The sequence below is a fragment of the Lipotes vexillifer genome, unplaced genomic scaffold (assembly GCF_000442215.2).
Source record: "Lipotes vexillifer unplaced genomic scaffold, Lipotes_vexillifer_v1.1 scaffold567, whole genome shotgun sequence".
Classification (NCBI taxonomy): Eukaryota; Metazoa; Chordata; class Mammalia; order Artiodactyla; family Lipotidae; genus Lipotes; species Lipotes vexillifer.
The window spans coordinates 1982986-2001870 of NW_006776652.1; the positions used below are offsets into that span (position 1 = coordinate 1982986).

The 18885-nt window shown below is 54.8% G+C and overlaps 1 protein-coding gene across 1 annotated transcript in view; it reads right to left on the minus strand.

Annotated features, from left to right (window-relative positions):
- Nucleotides 1-18885, minus strand: part of PEBP4 (phosphatidylethanolamine binding protein 4) — a 229436-nt gene that overhangs the window by 4234 nt on the left and 206317 nt on the right. Inside the window, 3 exon segments of the mRNA XM_007450590.1 lie at nucleotides 8251-8349; nucleotides 8352-8363; nucleotides 10540-10585. Coding sequence (XP_007450652.1) covers nucleotides 8251-8349; nucleotides 8352-8363; nucleotides 10540-10585 — 157 coding nt within the window.

Genomic DNA, 18885 nt, shown 5'->3' on the forward strand with positions numbered 1-18885 from the left:
CCTCTCCCTGGCCTCTCCCTTCCCTCCCCCTGCCTCCCCCTGTGCAGGGACACAAGTGCTTCCTGGCAGGGGACAGTGGCCCTGAATAAAAGATAAAAATTGAACACCAGCCTAATAAGCGTCCCACTGAGCGCCCGGCTCAGGTCTGTAATTTGTCTGGCTCTTCGTGGGGCTGGCTGCGGTGATGGGAGTGCTGATGCCTTTCTGCTGAGATTAATGATGTCCTGGCGGTGGTGGGAGGGAGGCCCGAGCCTTTTATTTTTTGTGCCATTAAATTACATCCAGAGACTTCCACTCAGGAGCTGAAAAGCCCTCGTTCCATCACATTCAATTACTTCTGGAGAATATTTGCTGAGGGGCTGATCCCGCTGGCTTGAGAGGCTTGGGGCCGAGGGGACCACTTTGACTTTGGCGGGAGTGAGGTGGCGGTGGGGTTGCCAGGGGGATTTTCTGAGGTGGGGAGGGGTTACCCCTGGCTCCTCTGGAGAGGAGAGCCCAGGAGAGCTGGAGAGCGGGAGTGCCATTCCTAACTATCCAGTAAGTGGATCACCCAGGCCTCCTCCCTCCGACCTGTGGCTGGGGGCAGGGGTGGGGAGGGGAGCGAGAAGAGTGGAGACTCGAAACGGTCCACTTAGCCCCCCGTTATCAATTCCAGCATTTGGTGGTGGTGACGGCTGGCTGGAGTTGCGGGTGAAATTTGGGGATTATCTGTGGTTTCCCGATGATCTGTTCAATACAGCTTTGGGCAGTTGATGTTGGGCTCGACTGGGGCATGTTCTGGAAGAGGGCTGCCTGGGGCCTGTGGAGATGGCAGGCAGTTCCTAGCCAGGGCGCCTGTCTGACAGCTGCCCAGGATGGGCCCATCTGGGCCACTGCCAGGCCCCCAGTCCTACCCTCTCTGCCAGGTGGGTGGGGCGCTTCGGAGGCAGAAGAGGGCTGCCTGACACAAGCCCACACGGTGACTCAGGGGCTGGGCCCCAGGGGATCCTGGGGCCTGGCCAGGTGAACCACCATGGGAGGTCATGGGGGGCGGGAGAGGGGCTGTTTGGCAGTGGGCCGCGTGTGTTTGTGTCTGTGTGTGTTGTGTGTGTTTGGGTTGGGCTGGTCTCCAGGCAGGGCCCCCTTCCCTGCTGCTTGGCCTGCACTGTGTCTCCCCTCACTGCCAGCAGGCCTGGTGGATTTCCTCCCAGCCTCAGTCCCTCCTCGTGATGCCTCCTACTGTTGACGCTGCTTGGAGCTCGGCTGCCTTCATGCCCTCGGCCCGTGCTTTCAAACATTTCCCCACGGCGCCCCTTATCTCAATCACCCACGGTGCCCCGCAGGCCTTTAGATGCCACAAGCAGGACTTCAACCCCACTGCGTGGCAAGTCTCTGCCTGTCCCTCCTCTCTGACCCCTGTGGGTGGCTGGCTCGCCCAGAAGCTGTTCAGTTCAGCTGCCTGTGGTGCTGGGGAGCAGATTCTGGCTGCCTGGTCCGGAGCCCAGGGACCCTCCTCTGCCTGCCCCCCCTCCCCCATCCCACTCTGCAAGGAGCAGTCCCTCTGCAGGTCCCCGAGGCCAGCCTGGGGAGGCGAGACCGAGCCTGGTGTGGCCTGTTAGCTCTCCTGGCTCGGTGGCACGGTTCTGGGCTCACTCATGGCCTTGGAGAGGCTTCTGGATTGAGCTGTGGCACGGAGGGGATTCCCCTGGCTCACCCTTGAGGAGCGCGACGCAGGCTCGTGACCCCCCTGGGCGAGGCGCTGAGGTGAGGCATGGCACAGGCCACAGCTCCCGGGACTCGTGGTCCCCATGCGGCGCTGGCCCACAGCCCTCCTCCAGGGGAGGGGTGTGTGGGTGCATCGCCGAGGCCACCCAAGGCAGCGGGACGGCTTTGCTCCCTCTCCGTCCCCACACCAGGGCCCACAGGTCTGGTGGTCGGGGTTGGGGGAGAGGGAATGTGGGTGAACGGCTGCAAAGAGCCTTGCCCCGGAAAGCAGAAGGAAGTGAACTTGCTATTAACTGCAGACCCTCGGTCAGCCAAGCCACTCACTGTTCTGGGCTCCTGTCTCCTCCTTTGCCCTGGAGAACGGTGGCCGCTGTGCTGCCCACCCCACACGGTCGGGCAAGGGGCGGGTCCGGGAGGGGAAGGGCAGGGCAGGCTGGCGGAGAGGCTGGGCGTGCGCGGCCCCGCTGGCTCGGCGTTGGGACGGGGAGGGTGTGGACCCCGAAATAGTCATTTGCGGGCACGGTGCTCACAGAAGCGGCTGCCTATGCAGGTGTTAAAGGAACTTGACCGTGAGGTGTGTTTGTGAATGTGGGGTGTGAGAATGTGCAGATCTGTGAGTGTGTGTGTGTGTGTGTGTGTGTGTGTGTGTTTGAATGGGCACACGTGGGTGTGTCCCCTATACCAACACACTCATTGATTCAAAGTTTACAGTGGGGACTTCCCTGGCAGTACAGTGGTTAAGACATCGCCTTCTAGTGCAGGGGGTGCAGGTTCGATCCCTGGTCGGGGAGCCAAGATCCCACGTGCCTCGGGGACAAAAAACCAGAAAACAGAACGGAAGCAATATTGTAACAAATTCAATAAAGACTTTAAAAATGGTCCGCATCAAAAAAATCTTAAAAAAAAAATAAAAAATAAAGTCCACAGTGGGCTGAGCCCAGAAACAGGTGGCAAAAAAGGGAACGTAAGACCAGAGGTGAGCTCGGGGACTTCCCTGGTGGTCCAGTGGTAAAGAGTCCGCCTTCCAGTGCAGGGGACGCGGGTTCGATCCCTGGTCAGGGAGCCCGCGTGCCACAACTAGAGAGAAGCCCCACGCCGCAACGAAGAGCCTACGTGCCGCAGTGAAAGATTCTATGTGCCACAACTAACACTCGACACAGCCAAAAAAAAAAAAAAATACTAAAAAAGAAACAAAAAAAAGATAGAGGTGAGCTCTTCCCTCAAGGAATCTCTCTAGTCTCGTGGTGGAAGTGGGACCCAGGCAAGAGAAAAATGTAAAGAAATACAGAAGAGAGAAAAGCAGGTGACTGAGGGCATACAACAGGGTGTTTTGTGAGCCTGTGAGAGGAGCAGGAGAGGGCAGGGTAGGGTCACCGACTGAGAGGAGGTGGCCCTGTGGCGTAGTTTTGTTTTTGTTTTTTTTTGCGGTACTCGGGCCTCTCACTGTCGTGGCCTCTCCCGCTGTGGAGCACAGGCTCCGGACGTGCAGGCTCAGCGGCCATGGCTCACAGGCCTAGCTTCTCCGCGGCATGTGGGATCTTCCCGGACCGGGGCACGAACCCGTGTCCCCTGCATCGGCAGGCGGACTCTCAACCACTGCACCACCAGGGAAGCCCTGTGGCGTAGTTTTGAAAGGCGCCATGGACTGGTGTCCTGAAGGTGGGAAGGCGGTCCCGGTTTGGGGGAAGGGGGAAAACGTTCTGCCCAGGTCGGCCGGCAGAAGCAAATCAACTGTTGAGTGAGAAGGTGGGCAGGTTGACGTGAATGCAGAAGCGGGAGTCAGTGGGCATCCTGGCAGCGTGTGGTCCAGAAGGGTATGAACCAACGCAGTGAGTGTGGGCTCTCTTCAGACATGGCCCCTCAAAGCATTCGGCTGGTTCCTCTAGAACCTGGAAGTCTGGAGGACAAATCCAAGGATGCTGTGAGGAAGATGTGTAGAGAAACCATCGTGAATCCCAAATGAGCCCAGAGGCCTGATTCTGGGTGGGAGAATTCTGGGTCTGGCCTGATTCTGGGTGGGAGCAGGGGGATTGGGCATGGGGGAGGGGAGTTAACTTGGAGGTCGAGGGTGCAAGTCCAGTGTATTACAGGCCCGAGATAATGCCAGCTCCAAATTTGGGAAGGTGAAGTGTTGCCTTCAGGACAAATGTCAGTGAAACTGGGCCAGCCCTTGTCAGAGGGCACCAGTTCAGGTTCTGTCGGCTTCAGTGTTCTCCCACATTTGGGATGTGGTCATGCTTAAGCTATGTGACTATCTCCCTCCACTCTCTCTGTGAGCTCCTAGTATCTGCAGAGCTACACCAGGTGACTCCATACATCCACGGCAGCAGGGATGTATTTCTGTACCCATAGCACCTAGAACGAGGCCTCACACATACTTGACACTTAGCGTCATCTGAATGAACGCAGAGGGCATTGGTGAACCATGCCAAGCGTGGTGGGGAAAATGGCACGGGGAGGAAGGAGCTGTGGATTTGAAAGGCAGGATTTTATAAACTAGGAGCAAGGCAGCTCCAAATCCTCTTCCAAGGTCCCTGCTGTGGTCCCGGTGGCCCCGTATTTGATCGAATACCTCTACTCAAAAGCGTGTGGGGTTCGTAGGGTGAGTCACACCCTAATTTGTCTGGCAGAACTCGAAGGTGGGAGAGCTCGGTGAGCTGGGAGCAAATCTGTTCAGGGTCATTCACTGGTCGACCAAGTAGTCCAACTCCTAGTCTTGACGATGGAGAAATTGATGCCCAGAGATGTGAGGTGGCTTGTCCAAGGTCACATGGTGAGAGTTTGAATGTCAAGACCTTCCATTTGCTGACCCCTTGTATGTCATCCTGGGGTCACAGGACAAAGAGGAATCCCGGAGAGGGTCTTAGCCCCCGGTTCTGAGCAATTCCACCTCCCCCACCCCGACCCCCAGCACAGTCATACAAGTTCAGTGAGAAAAGTCTCATGCTCCCTTCTCATCCTAAACTTGTCATACACGACTAAGTCCCAGAGAGAGAGGCAACCCCACAGGACTGGGTCAAGTTAACCATCTTCCATGGGTGCCCTTCTAGCTGGGCTCCTGCATACTGACCTCTCGCCTGCAGCCTCTGGACGTTGTTCCTGCTCGTTCATCCAGGGGTCACCTAACCAAGGCTGGCTATGGCACGCATACCCTGGGACTCCCCACCTCCCTCCATGGAAAGAAAACTAGATCAGGGCTTCCCTGGTGGCGCAGTGGTTGGGAGTCCGTCTGCCGATGCGGGGGGACGCGGGTTCGTGCCCCAGTCCGGGAAGATCCCACATGCTGCAGAGCGGCTGGGCCCGTGAGCCATGGCCGCTGAGCCTGCGCGTCCGGAGCCTGTGCTCCACAACGGGAAAGGCCACATCAGTGAGCGGCCCGCGTACCGCAAAAAAAAAAAAAAAGAAAAAGAAAAAGAAAACTAGATCAAAGTAAGCCCCAGGGTCCGTATTTCTTTTCAGGGCTCCTCATCCTGGCCTCCTGAGTGCTGGTCCAGCCTGGGGCACCTGGAGACCCCCCAGCACCGTGTAGGTGCTTCAGAGACCACCAAGGCCTTTGGAATTCCGCCATTGCGCATAGGCTGCTTCTGCTCTTACAGTCACCCCTTGGGTTCATCCACACCACACGTCTCTAGGCCTCTGGAGGCCTCCTGTCCTCTCACTCCGGTCCATCCTGCCTACCACTCCAGCGCCGTCATCCCTAAAGACTGGCTTTTGCATGTTACTTCTCCCACGGGCAATCTCTAGCAGCTCTCCAGGGCACCCACCAAAGTCACAGCTGTGCCGAGCTTCTGAGATCCTCCAAAGCCTTCTCCCACCTCCTCCTTTCGTAACCATCACAGGGGGCCTCCTTCTCACTTTTTAAAACAATCTTTGCCTCTGCAGTTTCCACCAGCCCAGAGCTCCCTTTTTCCTTCACTCAAGGATTCAAATCTCTTCCTTCTCCAGGACCTGGCCCACGCCCGGCCTCCTCCAAGTAGCCTCAGGATCATATGGATTTGTAGATCATCTAGATCCAAACCCTCATTTTCTAGATGAGGAACCTGAGGCCCAGAGACATTAGCTGACTTGCTTAAAAGTCAAATCACTAGCTAGAGACTGGAAATCAACATATCCTCACTTTGCAGTAAAATACCTTTCACTCTTCCTGGCTGAGGAGGGTGTGTCATCCTGGAGGGAAAGGGGTCCTAGGAAGGGACAGGACTGTCCCTAAGTCCACGTGATCTCCAGTTGTCTGTACAGCCAGAAACACAATTAAGTGCTTAATTATACGCCGCTCTGCATCATTATTTAAGTGTTTCCAAAGGAGATTGTAAGCCCCTTGAAGGCAGGGAGCTTTCCCTGTGCCCTGGATTGTGTTCTCTCCAAAGCCCTTAGTATGGGGCGCATGGAAGGCGTCACGTGGTATGGCTGGAACCCCGGCCAGAGCTTTCATCCGCGAGAATAATTTTATCATCTCCATTTCTGGCAGCAAACGAAACAGCACGGAAGCCAAAGGGGCTCTGCCCAGGGGCAAGTCCGGTTCCTAAGTTTTCACGTAGATGGAAGCGGGGTGGCCATGGGAGTGCACGACAAACCGTAATTTGGGCGAAGATCCACAGGGACTAATAATGAGTTTCAGGCCTGATGGGTGTCCAGCTTCCCTGCCTGCTGTGGATATCATAGGAAAAGCACCCATGGTTCGGGAGGACGAGCCATGGCGGGGGTGGAAAAGGTCTCTGGTGCACACACCCCTTTTCCTCCTCTGCCCCTTTCACTGCTCCTCCAGGCATCACCTAACGCTCCTTCCTCCTCCATCCCGCCCTCGGAGAGCACTGGGTCCTGTGGAGGCGCCTTCAGGGGACTGTTGTGACCCTGACATTCAACGTGGTGCTCGGAGGTACTGCCCTAGTTTATGCGACTCCCACGAAGCATCGTGGGCTCAGGTGCTAGTTTCCAGCCCCTGGAGATCACAGTGCTTGGCCTGTCGGAAGGGGCTTCATGATGAGACGGGGACCCAGGGAATTGGAGAAATTGATCTTTGCCTGGGCAAGATACGTTTTTCTTTCCTTTCTCTCTTTGTATCCGGACTTGAAAGGGTGTCTTTGGCAGAGCCATTTAGACAGATTTACAGATTGGCAAGGTGCTGGGGGCACCTGGGGAAAGGTTCACCAGTGGAAATGTTGAACCAACTCCGCTTCTAGGGCAGTCCAGAGCCTCCTGTGATTGGTGGCCCCTGCTCAGCACATCTGAAGGGCTCCATGCTCCCCTCCTTTCCTCCGGGGCCTGAGGCAGTAGGCTTGTAACAGTACCTTCTCCAGCTTCCCAGTGGGTGGAGGTTGGTTAGGGTCACTGGGTAAGAGGAAATGGCTGATGACACCCACCCACCCTCCTGTCAGCCTGGGGGATGTGCCCTTTGTGCTCCCAAGTTGGCATTTGTGCATTCCGCATTCTCTTCCTTCCCTTATCTGGGGGGAGGGAGGTGGGGTGGGTCATAGAGTGCACAGGGATTACTATATTTCCCACTTTCTTGAAGAGAAACCTAAGGCTCAGAGAGGGGGCATGGCCCACACGGGGTCAGGTGAGTCACCTGTGGCATTGGCATTGCAGGAGCCAGGTGTCCTGGTCTCCCCAGCTCCCCAGCTCTGGTGGTAGGAGGACCAAGGCCAAGCAGCCTGGGTTAGCCATTGGGAAGCTATGGGAAATGGGTCCTCTGAAGAGTGCCAGGAGGGCTGTTCAGAGAAGCCAATGGAGGGGGCATGGCCAGGGAAGTCTTCACCCCACCACTGAGATGGCACAGAGCAATTAACGACCAATGAAGACAGACCGGCAGGGTGGCATTCCATGGCCCTCTTGCCCAGATCAGACTCAACTATAGGGTACAATTACCTGCAGAAGTGGTGTGGGGTAGCTGCCTGCACATGCCATTTGAAACTACTGGGGGAGGGCTTCCCTGGTGGTGCAGTGGTTAAGAATCTGCCTACCAATGCAGGGGACACGGGTTCGAGCCTTGGTCTGGTAAGATCCCACATGCCACAGAGCGGCTAGGCCCTCACGCCACAACTACTGAGCCCGCGTACCACAACTAATGAAGCCTGAGCGCCTAGAGCCCATGCTCTGCAGCAAGAGAAGCCACCGCAGTGAGAAGCCCGCGCCCTGCAATGAAGAGTAGCCCCCGCTTGCGCAACTAGAGAAAGCCCGCGCGCAGCAAGAAGACCCAATGCAACCAAAAATAAATAAATTAATTAAAAAAAAAAAAAAGAAACTACTGGGGGAGATGCTTCTCTCTTAGGCTCCAGTTACTCCCTTTGGGACTCTGCCTTATAGATCCACCCACCCCGCTGAAGCCACCATCTAGGACGATGGAACTTGCTTCTAGGGGGAGACCATATCTGATGCGAACATCTCTTTGAAGACACTCATCCCGGTTTATTCTCAAGAAACACCACCCTTTGACTCCACCTCCAAGGCTCATGGGTATGGTCAAGGTCCTGACTTCCCCATGAATGCACGAAGCATCCACTTCCACCCCAGAATTCATGCTGGCTTTGAAGGATGGGAAGGCCTTACCTCGAGTTTTGTTTTCTTTAGGAAGGAGAGAGATGGTCTTTCCTTCCTGAAGATAGACGAAGAACTGGTAGCGATGGAAGCCACTTTGTGCTGCTGGGAAGGAGGCTGGTAGGCTGTGGGAAGAAAAATGAGAGAGGGTGGGCTCCACATCCCACAGTACCCAGAGGTTCCTGGCTATTCTGGGCAGGGGGAAAGAGAATCATTTTTGGTCCTTTTCATGGACCCCTCCTGGGGTCCCACCCACTGCAAACCATTAGGATTTATCTTTGGCAGGATCTCGTCTTCAGCAGCTTCGTTTAAGAAGCACATTATCTGGGGTGGTGGGAGGAGGAGGTGTGGGCTGGTTGAAGGTCTTGGGTGCTGGCCGGGCTCTTGGGCCAGCGGGTGTTGGCGTTGTCCTCTTTTTGCTTTAGTCTGTCCTGATGGATGTCCTCCCTCAAGAGAAACTCATCTTCCTCTGCGAGTGTTTTTGGCAGGGGATTTTTATTTATTTTTTCAGCATTTCCTTATGAACTCAATCCCCAAAGAAGCCAATTTCTTGGCTGGATCCGGAGGATCTGGAAGTGGTTACGGGGGTGGGTGGGACTCGGTTCAAAGGTTTGATCATGGAAGCTGTAGGATCTGGGCGCTCGGGGCACCGGGAAGCGACGCAGGCTCTTCCGGAGGAGAATGCCTATCTCCCTTCCTTTCGCTCTTTGTGCTCGGGGTGGGGACATCTCTCATCCTTCCTCCAAGTCTGTGCAGGGCCTTGGGGTTTTGCAGGCCGACTTTCGTGGGCCATTCCAGCTGGGCCTCCCTCCAAGAGCGTGGGCCTCTTCCTCCCCCCCTTTGCTCCCTTCATCTCCCTTTCCAAGGAGCCAAGCATCTTCCTGGGGGTGGGTGGGGATGAAGTGTTTGCAAGGAGGATGCTGGGGGCAGGGAGTATCGGTACACTGTGGCCACCTCCCTCTCCTGATCGTTAGACAAGAGACACTTGCTGCTCAAAGCTGTGGAAGCATTCCTTGTGGTGCACTTCTGGCCACTGGGGCCTCCGGAGTGCCCACAGCCAGGGGAATTCCTGACTATTCATTTCTCCCTGGGTTTTTGCATTGCAGAGCAGATGTGTGTGTGTGTGTGTGTGTGTGTGTGTGTGTGTGTGTGTGTGTGTGCGCGCCCACCCGCAGAATGAGAACAGCACAGGGTGTGCCAGGAGCCATGTGAATTTGTGTGAATTGGGGTCTCCTCTGGAGCGGGTGCAGGTGTTGGCGGAGCCGATGGGCATGGGAGCTGAGGCTGTTTTGGAGGGTCTCTGTCAACGTGTGTGTACATGTGGGTAAACTGATGCTTTTTTACAAACACTGCCAACCAGTGAGGGAACTCAGTGGTTCTGTGCAGCTGAGAATTTATCCTCGGGGGAGATAGAGACGCAACCCCGTCGTACTAGGGCTTTCCTGAAGAGGTCTCCCTCCAAAAGTAGGGATGAAGAGAAAGGGAAGGGGGACACACTTGCTGAGCCACGTCTCAGGGCCAGGTCCTGGCTAAGTGCTTTCCCTGTGACATCTCCCTAATCTTCACCACAACTTGGTGAGGTGGGTGTCACGGCCATTTTCTGGATGAGGAAACTGAGGCTCTGAGAGGTGAGGTCAGGCCAACGGTCAGTGGTGGAGCTGGGCTTTGAATCCAGGCCCATCTGGTGCCCGAGTCCGCGTTGCTTTACGGAACCATGATGCTCGGTTGGTTTTTCTCGCTCAACCCTTTGCCAGAGGCCCGCTCACCACCTGAGCATCCCCTTCAAGTTGAGTGGAGGGCATGCCCTTGCTGGCGGGATCCCAGAGGGAGGGGAGGTGGGGAGCTGATGGTGAGAATGGAGGTGGGAAGAGGAGGGCATCAGAGAAAAGGGAGGTACACGCAGCCACTCGCAGCCACACGGTGGGACTGGGGCAGGGGAAAGAGACAGGGGGCAGAGGGAAGAGAGCTACCTGCCAATCCCATGGAGTGTGTGTGGGGGGGTTCTAGTTCTGGGTTCTCTCCCAGCGGAGCCCTGCAGGTTACTGTGGGCTCCATTCCTTACTGGTTGTGTGACATGGGGCAGGTGGTTCTGTGCCTCAGTTTCCTTCTCTTTAAAATGGAGATATTCATGGCAACGACCTTAAAAGGCAGTTGTGAAGATAAGATCAGAACGTCCAAGTAAACTGTTGGCTGAGCGCTTTGCACACTGTGAAGCGTCCACATAAAGTTGTATCGCTGTGACTCTTGTGATCACCCTCACTGCCCTGGTTGGGGGAAGGGGTGCTGGAGGGTCTTACTCACGTGATAACTCCTGGCCCTGAATCTTCCCTTTCTTCATGTCAGCACCCTGAAAATAAGAGACAGGCACAGGAGAGGGTTACTCCTGGGGCAGTAGGAGGCCATGCCATCACACTTAGTCCAGGTGGGCCCTGCTGAGTTCTTTCTCTGGGAGGGAGTAGGCTGAAAGAGGAGGAAGCTGTCTGGCTGTCCTGGGGGACACTGCCAGAACGGGCCGTGGGGTTCGGAATGGTGCCTTGCGGGTCTGGGGAGAGAGGACAGGTGCAAACATTGCTGAGGGTGGCCTGGTGGCGAGGGATGGACCCCTGATCTCTGGAGAGCCTGACAGGACCCTTCCACAAGGGCTGCCCCACTCTCACCATCTGTGCCCCCAGGCTGGGCCCAGGACGCACCTCTGGGGCCTGTGGGGTCTGGTGAGATCTAAGGCGGGGCTGACCATCCTCACTGCTTGCCCATCCTCTCGGGTTCTCTTTGGGGCCTTCAGAATACTCGGCCAACGGCTGCCTGAGCAGCCAGAAGGGCAAGGAAGGGCCGGAGGAGGCCGGACTGCCTGATTCGGAGGCGGCTAGTTCCTCCAGCCTCGACGGGACTCAGCCCACCACCCTGGGCCGGTGGGACAGCCTCCGTTTCCCTCTTTCTCTTCCTCCTCCTTCCCTCCCTTCTCCCCTCTGCTCGGTGTCTGTGGGATCATGAGGTGATCCCGGGGGCTGGGTGCTAATTACTGTTTGTGCAGGACCGGGAGATGCTCAGATGAAAGGCACTGGAGCTGGGGCCCTGGTTTTGTGCCACAGCTCAGGGCAACACGCCAGGGAGTCCTGCGGCCCCCAGGTGTGGGGTTTTATAGCCTTAATGATGGTGATTAGCATGGCTCTTCACTGATTCTGCCAACAACTAAGTGTGCCCTGGTCACCTTTCCACTGAGCCCTTGTGGTGCAGCCCCTGTTCCTTCCCCTCGAGAGAGCTGCTCAGGGTGGAGATGGGGGGCGATGGGGATGGGGGAGCATGAGGTTTCTTCTCAGCTCTCTGTGGAGATTCTCAGTCACCTGGGTGACCCAAACCCTAGTGTGGTTGACTTTTTACCAAATGTAAGCCCCTCCCCCCATTCCAGAGCCTCCACGGCACCATTCTCCCCTTTAGGCTGCAGCCTACCCTCCGGCTGTTCTCACTTGGGGCCTTTTTTGCCAGAATGTCCCTCTCTCCCAGGCTCCTCTGTGTCCATCTAGGTTGCCTTTGGTCGGAGGAGGGGCAGGAGACTGCAGAAGGACGGACCCGCCCCCACTTTGAGCCCCCCTCCCTCTGTTTCCTTCACGTCCTTTGACATCCCTGCCCCTTCCCTCCCCCTGCTCAGGAGCATCCAGGAGCCCGTCAGACGCAGCAGAACGCGCTCCCTCTGCCTGGCCTTCCCAGCACAGCCCCCTTCCCCTCAGTGTCAGGCCTGGGTGTGGCCAGGGGGCACTGGGGTGCCAGGACGGGGCTGGGGGCGCAGAGGCCCCTCCCCTGGATACCCTTCTCTCCCAGGAGAGGCGGGGAGGGCCCTAGGCCTCGCAGCCACTCTCCCCAGATAGGTCTGTGAAGCCCAGCCCAGCCCGGCCCGGCCTCCTCTGCTCTCCCAGCCTCCCCCTCATTCCTTTCCAAGTCATCCCGGCCAGCGGTTTGTTTAAACAAAACAATAGCAACCTAAACTGCCTGTTTCTTTTCAACTCCCCACAGGCTCGGGTCCCACCCAGAGTGATAAACAGGCCTCTCTCCTAGTGTGAGAGCAGGGAGGGTTTGAGGGTGCGGATGCGCCCTGGGCCCGTGAGGTCAGAGCAGTGTGGAAAGTCTGATGGCAGCCTTGGTCAGGGTGGGGAGGCTCTCCGTCCCTCCCTTTCACTCTGGGGAGCCTTTTCTCCCCGACTGGGGCCAGCTTGGCAAAGACACACGCAAACCCTTGGATTCGTCAACAGAGCCGGCGGCCCTGCCTGCCCGCCTTCCCCTGCCCGCTGCCCCTGAGCTCAGCTGAGGCAGCTGCCGCCGGCCCCGAGCAGAGGGCACTGATGGCTTTGAGAGACTTTAGGGTCTCTCCGGAGCTTGTCCCATGGACAAGTGCTGGTCCTTGCTGGAAGGAAGAGCACGGGGGGAAGGCTCTGGGGAAGGCCCAGGCCGTAGAAGGGCCCCCTGAGTGTGGTCAGCACGGCTGGTACGTACCCGTGTTGGGCTGAATATTGGTGAAGCTCCCTCTGGGCCATAAATCTTCCCTCCTTGGTCTGTCCTTGGGGGTCTGAAATTTCTACCGCAGAATCAATACCTGGTGGGGGACTTAGGAAACTAAAGCCAAAGGGTGAGAAAGTTGAGTCCCCAAGGTCAGACGACTTGTCCAGGGACTTACGAGCAGGGAGTGGGAGAATTCCAGAATGTTCCAGGAGGAGGGGGCCCCAGGCCCTTCGACCTTGGACCTGCAGTGCTGACCTGTGCCTCTTCTAGGACATCATGACCATCCCATCCCTCCTCTAGGAGGCGTTCTGGGGAAGACCATTATTAACTTACACAGATATTACCCAGAGGGCTGGGGCTGCTGTGGAAGTGGCCTACATTTCCCCTCACCCCATGTGAAAATGTGAGGTCTCCTAAAACATCTCTGTGGCTTGGAGTGTCACATGTAGCCTGAAGTCACCTTAAAAAACTGGAAACCTCTGGGGACGGGAGAGATTCAGGGACATTTTGAAGGCAAGAGGGGGAAATCTATCGTTCAGAGCACTTCCCAGGGAGACTGGGCTGAGGGAAGTGCCCTGAGGGTGGCGATGAGCCCAGCATTTGAGGACCAGACCCCATACCTGTCAAGTCTGAGCAGAGCAGAGCTTTAGCAGGGGAGCCTCAGGAGGGGAGGGGCTGCCTCACCTCCACCCGCTCCCCAGCCCACAGGTACACTGCTCCTCTTGGGCCCCGGGGAACAGACAAAATTTCCTTTCCCTTACTATAGCTAAGGCAGGTGGACATTTTCAAAAGGAACTTGTCTAAATGCTGATTTAAAAAAAGAAATAATGACCTAAATGACAAACGGTATAAAAATAGTTGGATTTCTAATCCTCAAGACCACTGAGAAGCCTAGGATGGGTTTTTCAGGAATCGGAACAGAAGCAGCGGGGGTGTTTGGTCAGTGTGCTTTGGGAGGATGTCCTGGGCCCTTCTAAGACACAGGGACTGGGTGGCCTTGGGAAGGCAACTCCTTTCCTTATCAGCATCCTCTGGAAATGGGGAGCCCGATACCCATCACCCTTTTAGCAAGGAGAGGGGAGGAAGGGGCACAAAATTGCTCAATCAGATCCTTAAATGCTCAGGATATAAGATAGTCTCTCCTTTTTCTTAGAAGTTGGTGCCCGATGAGTGCATGTGTGCGTACGTGTGTGCATCCGTGTGTGTACACGTGCATGTGTGTGTCCAGGGCTTCCTGGCATGGGAATTAGCACAAATTATTCTAACTGCGGAGAAGAATCTCAACTCTATGGACCCTTTGCAGGAACTTCCTGGTTTATAGAACATAAGATTTCTTTTCTAGCTCTCTCCCACCTCAAGAACCCATTGCTGGCTTCCCTGGTGATGCAGTGGTTAAGGATCCGCCTGCCAATGCAGGGGACACGGGTTCGAGCCCTGGTCCAGGAAGATCCCACATGCCGCGGAGCAGCTAAGCCCACGCGCCACAGCTACTGAGCCTGAGCTCCAGAGCCTGCGAGCTGCAACTACTGAGTCCACGTGCTGCAACTACCAAAGCCTAGCCCCAGAGCCCGCGTGCTGCAACTACCATGAGCCTAGGGTCCGTGTTCTGCGGCGAGAGGCCACAGCAGTGAGAAGCTCGCGCACCCGCAAGGAAGAGTAGCCCCCGCTCACCTCAACTAGAGAAAGCCCACACGCAGCAACGAAGACGAACACAGCCAAAAATAAATAAAAATAAAATAAATAAATTAATATATATATAAAAAAGAACCCATTGGGTCTTGTTAAGCTAGTTTGGAACTGGCACATGAGATGCTTAAGAAAAACTGAGATTCAACGGAGAATCACAGCAACTCCATTCTTGGACCAGGGTGATGCAGACTGTCTCACCAGAGCTGTTCTGAGTGGCTTGTCTCAGAGCAAGTAAAGAGCACAGTGCTGGAAGCTGGGAGCTGCCCCCCCGACCCCCCATCCTACATTTGTAATGAGCTTTTAGGGTTTATTCTCCAGGGCACTGTCTAACCAATGGATCTCACAGCAGCCCTTGCATGGGATGAGCAGAGATCGGTCTCCCCATTTGACTGGAGAGAAACCAGGAGAAGCTTCAGCTTCTCAAGGTCAGGGACTATATCCTCTCCATCTTTGTAGCCCTTAGGATGCTTTGCACATAGTAGGGGTAGTAGATGTTATCCATGCCCTGGCCCATCCCCTGGCTCACCGGCTCCACTTTCAATCTGCTTCTCCTGGTCTCAGGGCCAGCACTGGCCTCCCGAGCTCACTTCACCCCCTGTGCATTAGGGCAGGTGTGCTGGGGCATTAATGTTCCCTGGCAACAGCTCTTAACCAATGGGTGATGGGAACTGGTGCGTAAGTGCTCCAGGTACCCCCAGTGGAACTTGTTTGCTCATGAACCTTCCTTGGGTGTCTTCCTTTTCCTGTCTTACCCACTGCCTTACTGGTGCTCTCTCGTGTCCCCTTCAAAATAAACTACTTGTACTGATATCCTTGCCTCAGGCTCTGCTTCTGGGGGACCCCAAGCTAAGACAGTAAGGGTCCAATAAACATCTGTGGGATGAATGGAGAGATGAGTGAAGGCTTTGTCCAAGGTGTCCTAGGCAGCTGACTCTTGGTCCTGGCCTCTTCTGATGAGACCTCACTGCTGCTGTCTGGACCTGGATCCTTCTGCCCTCCCGGGCCAGACCCTGGAGTTCCCTGACAGAATTGGTCCCTGATATATTAAGCCCTTGGAAAACCACAAACAGATGAGCCAACTAGATGAAAGTCACATCGATCTTTCGTTTTTTGTCCCCTTGGGGACAGCCAGAGAGCTACATTCCCTGAGAATGAAGGGTCCAGAGATGCCCCTCCCCCAGGCTGGGGAACCCCTTAGGTAAGATTTGGATTGTGAGGTCTGGAGGGTGGGGAAGGGGCCTGGCTCAGCACTGGGCCTGGCTGGGAGGCTGGCCTAGTTTCTTCACTTCCCTTCAGTTACCTCCAGGCAACTGCCTGCCCACCTGGGCTTACGTGAAGGCCCCAGGTACTCGGGCTTGCTGACCCCTCGAGCAGAGGGTCAGCAGCACATTTCCTTGAGTGCTAGGGAGATGATTTAATCTCTTCATCCACCTCTTTCCATCTGGGCGGGAGGATGTAATCACTTCTCCTGCCTGGCTTCAAACCTCAGTCAGAGTGGGAAGTTTTACTTTTTGATCTCTGGGTGGGTGGGGTGGGGGGCATCGGGAGAGTCCTGAACTGGAAATGTGAGACGCAGAAGGGTGTAGTGGTGACGAGGAAGAGCAGAGGGAGAAATGAGCAGAACAGCAAGCAAAACTTGGGGGAAAAATGGGGAAAATAGGACAGAGTTCCAGGCTCTCTGACACTGGCACCAAATGAGAAAGCTCCCTGCTGTTTTACACAGCTGCCTGCAAGCTGCCAAGTGGCAAAGGATCTAGGAAAAGGCACAAGATTGGAAAGTGCTACCCAGCAATCTGTGGATTCTGCAATTCACAAGGGGGTAAGTAAGTGGAAGGCACTGACAGCTCCTGGGCTCTGAGATCTCCAGGGGCTGCGGCTGCCGGGCCGCCTAACACCCACCTGGAGAGGACCCAGCCCTGGAGACTGTGCCTGCCCCAAGGGAAAGGCTGCGATCAATTAATCCTATGGCCTGCCTTTTTGCCCTGGGGCTGGGAAAACGGGGGGCCGGCCACCAAGGCGGGTGGAGTGGAATCTGTGGGAAGTGGTGAGAAGGAGGCACAGACATGAGTCCTTCTGGGCTCCAAGTGCTTCCAGACTCCAGGGTGTAGGATGGCCAGTTATTTTGTGGGCTGGTTTCCCTCAAGAAGTGTCAACATCAAAGACCTGCTAGTCTCCTCCTGGCACCTTCATGGGTGGTGGACTGCACGGCGTTTTCTAAAGATGGACTGCACCATCTTTAGAAAACGCCAGTGGATGGCCAGCAGATTCTGGTATTTGGCACCAACTGGCAACAGGACCCTTGGGTTTTGATTCCTAGTTTGGCTTCAGATCTGGAGTCAGTTACTTCCCTGGGTCTCCAGATGCCAAAATGAGTTGGGGTGAGGTGGGGTGTTGCTGGCCTGCTTCTTGGCGTAAGTAGTTACCCAGATGGGAGGAGCTTCACCACTCTCCACAACACTGGATGAAGAGGCAAGATTTCCCAAGGCCAGGGTCAAGGTTGCTTGTGGTCTAACAAGTACAGGTTGTCTAAGCCCTTTGTTCCAGGCCATATGGAGATGCGAGTGGTTCCCAGATAAGCCACCGTGCCTTGCACCTGTGTGTATGTGACAGTATCTAGCATAGGGTTAGCCCTGAGGCATGATGGCTGGGGAGATGGGTAGATAAATGAATCAATTAATGAGAACCCCTGTGAAATCGAAAATGAGAAATATGAATTAAGACACATTTTATGGTATTGAGGAACTCATGGTCTAGTGGGGCAGGTACATCAATAAAGAAATAACTGTATTATAGGTCTAAATAATTGCAGTCTATAGGAAATGTTGAAGGAGCAGAGAGGAAGGAAATTGTAATTGCTTGGGGGTAGTAATCAGGGAAAGCTACTGAAAGGAGGCTGTACTTGATCTGGGCTTTGAAGGGTATGTAAGAGTTTTCCAGTTTTCCAGTGGACAGATAGGGAGGGGAGGGGCAGTTTACGTTGAGGAAACTGCATAAGCAATCTATAAATATGTCGACAAGGTGTGACAAGAACAGGTGGGTCTGCAAGAAGCTCAAATTGAGGCTGGAAATGTAGGCTGGGGTTAGGCTTGAATGGCAGGCAGTGCTTCTGATTTCTGAGAATTGCAGCCATCAGCAAACCAAACTTTGGGCCCACAGACCCCAGGCAAGACTCTTTCTGTCTTCCAAATGCTCAGCAACTGTATCCCAGGAGCATCATCAAAGGGGATTGGTCAGCTGCCTCTCCGGTCAAGAACAAATCTGGGTGGGGTCAGGCTTTGGGACACTGCCCATATGTGGCAGGTCAGGGCTGGATGGAGCTGAACCCTGCGACCATGGCCTCACTCAGAGCAGGTGCGCCTGGGACCCCCGAACCCCAACCCATCCCTTTTACAAACTGTAACTTTTTCAGTTTTAGATCATTAAAGGACAGCATGTTCATTGTAGAAAAAATTTAAAACACAGAAGAAAATAACTGGAAAGAAAAAGAATTCCCCTGGGTCATTCTGCATAGAGATAGCTGCCCTGAAACACCAGGGCTCCCTTCTTTGCATCTGGGTCCCAAAGCTTCTCGTCACACAAGTGCCAGCTTTGAGCCCCTGGTCCCTTCTGGGGACTGTGTTGGCCGGACTCCCATCTGCTTGGGGAAACGTGTCTTAGTTACTCTCAGTTTCTGAAGCTCAGAGACTGGATTGGATCTCAGGAGATGGTGGACCCACCCCTCTTTGACCCTGGCCTGTCACAGGTCACCCATTCTCAGGACGTGGCATCTAGGTAGGGTTAGGAAGAGGGTGGAAAGGAATAAAGGAATAAAGAACACAACGTATGGTCTTATTAAACCTGGCCCACTTCGAAATAGCCAGGAAATATTAAGACAGATGGAGAGCAAATATCATGAGGTGATAGCTAAATATAATTATTATGCATCAGTGTCAGCTTAGGCTAAAGACTGCCATTTCTAGACACACGGAACGAACGAACGCTGAAGCTTTCAGGACCAACAACAGGTTGCTGGAATGGCTCATTTACCTGGAATCATGTAGGGAATTGGATATTTTTCATAAGAACATTTCCCTGATCTCTTGGATCTTATATTTTTAGCTCTCCAACTCCTTTCATCTTAACTATTTTGGATAGCGATCTTATTAAAACACTAGTTCTCATGTTATTCAACACACACACACACACACACACACACACACACGGATAATACCTTCTGTAATTTTAAACACCGTTGTGGTTGTCACAGTGAGTAGCCAGTTTTGCACCCTGCGACAGCACAGGACTGCAATGCTCAAAAACAAATAAAAGAATGGGCCATTCAGCCTTCCACCTGCTCAAACCTCCTCAGGGTCCAATAATTTAATATTGACTCAGTGGTCAGTACATAAAGAAAGGGGAACCATCTCTTGTGGGGCGCCTACAACGTGGCAGGCCTTCCGCCAGCATCTTTTTTTTTTTTTTTTGTGG